The sequence below is a fragment of the Saimiri boliviensis genome, chromosome 2, assembly GCF_048565385.1.
Source record: "Saimiri boliviensis isolate mSaiBol1 chromosome 2, mSaiBol1.pri, whole genome shotgun sequence".
In the NCBI taxonomy this organism is placed as follows: domain Eukaryota; kingdom Metazoa; phylum Chordata; class Mammalia; order Primates; family Cebidae; genus Saimiri; species Saimiri boliviensis.
The window spans coordinates 179,468,161-179,472,430 of NC_133450.1; the positions used below are offsets into that span (position 1 = coordinate 179,468,161).

Here is a 4,270-nt window from a genome sequence, read left to right on the forward strand (position 1 = left end):
CAGGGTTACTGAAATTAAAAGTTCACATAAAATAAATGTTAAAGACGATTACGGCAAATTGCAAAAAGGACACAAAGGAAATAAACTCAAATGCTGCAGAGTAAAATAAAGACATCGAAACTATGAGTGAGAAGACATGGCATCAATTAAGAGGATCCAACATTTATCTAAATAATCAAATTGGAGCTCAAGAAGAAGAAAGGGAATGGAAGAGGAATCACACTGGAAGATTAAAAGTCTGAGGGCTGAATGAACGAATCCATATTAATACATCTGGTGACAATAGAAAACATGAAGGATAAATTAAGAAAATCTTTAAACACTACTGGAAAAAAAAGTGATCCACAAGGTAATGACAACTGGCCTGAAAGTAGAAGTCTAATCAGTAACAATAGAAGACTAAGGTATAACAATAGAAGACTAGAGACGAGGCCTGAGGCAGCAGGGCGAGGCAGGAGCGGGACGGCATGCGGGCCATCCTGGGCTCCTATGACAGCGAGCTGACCCCAGCGGAGGACTCGCCCCAGCTGACCCCGTGCATGCAGGAAGCCAAGGACATGGTGCAGAAGACGCACAGCCACAGCACTGAGATGGAGGCTTTCCTGATGAAAAAGTAAAGGCATATCTTTCTCTTCACCCCAAGGTATTAGATGAATTTGTATCTGAAAGTGTTAGTGCAGAGCGAGTAGAGAAATGGCTGAAGAGGAAGAACAACAAATCAGAAGATGAATCGGCTCCTAAGGAAGTCAGCAGGTACCAAGATACGAACATGCAGGGAGTTGTATATGAACTAAACAGCTACTTAGAACAACGGTTGGACACAGGAGGAGACAACCAGCTACTCCTCTATGAACTGAGCAGCATCATAAAAATAGCCACAAAAGATGATGGATTTGCACTGTATTTCCTTGGAGAGTGCAATAATAGCCTGTGCATATTCATACCACCTAGGATAAAGGAAGGAAAACCCTGCCTCATCCCTGCTGGGCCCATCACCCGGGGCACCACCATCTCTGCTTATGTGGCCAAGTCCAGGAAAACACTGTTAGTAGAAGACATCCTTTGGGATGAACGATTTCCACGAGGTACTGGACTGGAATCAGGGACTCACATCCCGTCTGTTCTTTGCTTACCAATTGTCACTACAGTTGGTGACTTGATTGGTATTCTTGAGCTGTATCGGCAGTGGGGCAAAGGAGCCTTCTGTCTTAGTCACCAGGCAAATCTTGCCTGGGCTTCAGTAGCAATACATCAGGTGCAGGTATGCAGAGGCCTTGCCAAACAGACTGAATTGAATGACTCTCTACTCGATGTATCAAAAACACATTTTGATAACATAGTTGCAATAGATTCTCTGCTTGAACGCATAATGATATATGCAAAAAACCTGGTGAAGGCAGATTGTTGTGCACTTTTCCAGGTAGACCATAAGAACAAGGAGTTATATTCAGACCTTTTTGATACTGGAGCGGAAAAGGAAGGAAAACCTGTCTTGAAGAAGACCAAAGAGATAAGATTTTCAATAGAGAAAGGAATTGCTGGCCATGTAGCAAGAACAGGGGAAGTCCTGAACATTCCAGATGCCTATGCAGACCCACGCTGTAACAGAGAAGTAGACTTGTACACAGGCTACACCACGCGGAACATCCTGTGCACACCCATCGTCAGCCGAGGAAGCGTGATAGGTGTTGTGCAAATGGTCAACAAAATAAGTGGCAGTGCCTTTTCTAAAACTGATGAAGACAGCTTTAAAATGTTTGCCGTCTATTACGCTTTAGCTTTACACTGTGCTAATATGTATCATAGAATTCACCACTCAGACTGCATTTACCGGGTAACGCTGGAAAAGCTGTCCTGTCATAGCATTTGTACTGCAGAAGAGTGGCAAGGCCTCCTGCGAGTCACCCTTCCCATGTGTCTCTGCGAAGACATTGAATTATTCCACTTTGACATTGGTCCTTTCAAAAATACGTGGCCTGGGATTTTTGTCTATATGGTTCATCAGTCCTGTGGGACATCCTGCTTTGAGCTTGAAGTTGTGTCGTTTTATTATGTCTGTGAAGAAGAACTACCGGCGAGTTCCCTATCACAACTGGAAGCAGGTGGTCACTGTAGCGCACTGCATGTACGCCATACTTCAGAACAACCACACGCTTTTCACAGACCTTGAGCACAAAGGACTGCTGATTGCGTGTCTGTGTCATGACCTGGACCACAGGGGCTTTACTAACAGCTACCTGCAGAAGTTCGACCAACCTCTGGCAGCTGTCTACTCCGCCTCCACCACGGAGCAGCACCACTTCTCCCAGATGGTGTCCATCCTCCAGTTGGAAGGGCACAATATCTTCTCCACCCTGAGCTCCAGTGAATATGAGCAGGTGCTTGAGATCATCCGCAAAGCCATCATTGCCACAGACCTTGCTTTACACTTTGGAAAAAGGAAACAGTTGCAGGAGATGTACCAGACCAGATCGCTAAACCTTAATCATCAATCACATAGAGACCGTGTAATTGGTTTGATGATGACTGCCTGTGATCTTTCTTCTGAGACAAAACTGTGGCCTGTTACAAAATTGATGGCTAAAGATATATATGCAGAATTCTGGGCTGAGGGTGATGAAATGAAGAAATTGGGATTACAGCCTATTCCTATGATGGACAGAGACAAGAAGGATGAAGTCCTACAAGGCCAGCTTGAGTTCTACAAGGCTGTAGCCATTCCCTGCTATACAACCCTTACCCAGATCCTCCCTCCCACGGAGCCTCTCCTTCAAGCATGCAGGGATAATCTCAGTCAGTGGGAGAAGGTGATTCGAGGGGAGGAGACTGCAACTTGGATTTCATCCCCTTCCGTGGCTCAGAAGGCAGCTGCATGTGAAGACTGAGCCCTGATCACCCAACACGCTGTCCTACCCACAGATCCTCATCTTGCTTTGTTGACATTTTTTCCTTTTTTGGGGGGGGGGACCTACACCTGGTAACTGGGGTGCAGACTTCTTCAAGAAGGTAACATCAAGTAAATAAGTCAAGCAAAGGACTTCCTGCCAGTCTCTTCTGTGAGGCATCATAGACACTGAACAACCAGGACCACCCCATGTTCAGCAATCAGCTGGCCAACTGACTCCATTTGACTTGCAAACCAGCCTTTTCTAATAGGCTGATATTGCTGAGGCCTTAATGGAAATGGACAAAAATTCTTCAGAAGGGGTACTTTTCCATCACATCTTTCTAATAAGGATTGAAAATGGTACTATTATGGTACTGTACTTGGGCTCTGACATCAATGTTGCTTTGATGTTGTTGGTTATAAATAGGAATTTTTACACATTAAAAAAAAAACAGAAGCCTAATCTATACAAAGACTAAGGTAGTTTCTACGAAGTTTGTTGCATTAAAACTACTAAAGAAAGTACTTCAATGAAAAGAAAAGGGAGCCCAGTGGGAAGGGAAATAAAAGAAATATGGTGTGAACAGAAATTAATAAATAAGTTGTTAAAATCAGTTAAAATTTTAACTATTAAAAATAATAAATTTTGTGTCAAAATAAACTTACATCAAAACTCTAAACAATAACAATTAATAAGTGAGGATTATTCAATAGGTATTTGAAGTATGCCAATATAAAAGTTTTATCATACGTTACCATAAATTTCTGTAGCATTATTAAGGAGCAGAAAAGCAACATTGAATGATTTTATATTTTGTTTAAAATCTTTATAGTTGTGTTAAACAGTTCAGAAAAATATACCATAAAATATATTTTAAAATAATACAAATGTCCATTTAATGCATATACATGTATTATGCATTTATATATTTTCAATACATATACATGTACTGTGTGTTTAAGATACATTAAGGAAACCAAAATATTAAATAAAATAATGAAAATATGATTGATCTAAACAAGGCATAAAAATAGAATAAAATTATTAATAGCCAGACACAGTGGCTTGTGCCAGTAATCCCAGCTACTCAGGAGACTGAAAAGGAAATATCACTTGAGGCCAGGAGTTAAAGACCAGCTGGGCAATATAGTGAGCCCTTGTCTCTACAAAACAGTAATAGTCCATTAAAATATTGATTTAAAAGACTGTCAGAATACAGTAGAAACAACTCCAAATATCAAAATAATATCAAAGTAATATCAAAAACAGATGAAAACAAGTTAAAATAATCAGTTAAAAACAAAGAGCCTGGAATTTTATTTTTTAAGGAAAATGATAGGGGAACTGATACTAGATAAAATAAAATTTAAAGATGAAATTAT

The 4,270-nt window shown here is 40.7% G+C and overlaps 1 protein-coding gene across 1 annotated transcript; it reads left to right on the forward strand.

Annotated features, from left to right (window-relative positions):
* Positions 1 to 600: 600 nt before the first annotated feature.
* Positions 601 to 2,889, forward strand: LOC101050612 (cAMP and cAMP-inhibited cGMP 3',5'-cyclic phosphodiesterase 10A-like). The gene is given in 2 exon segments (XM_039475193.2): positions 601 to 2,031; positions 2,033 to 2,889. Coding segments are annotated over 2 exon segments (2,115 nt in total). The 5' UTR covers positions 601 to 769; the 3' UTR covers positions 2,886 to 2,889.
* The last annotated feature ends 1,381 nt before the right edge of the window (positions 2,890 to 4,270 follow it).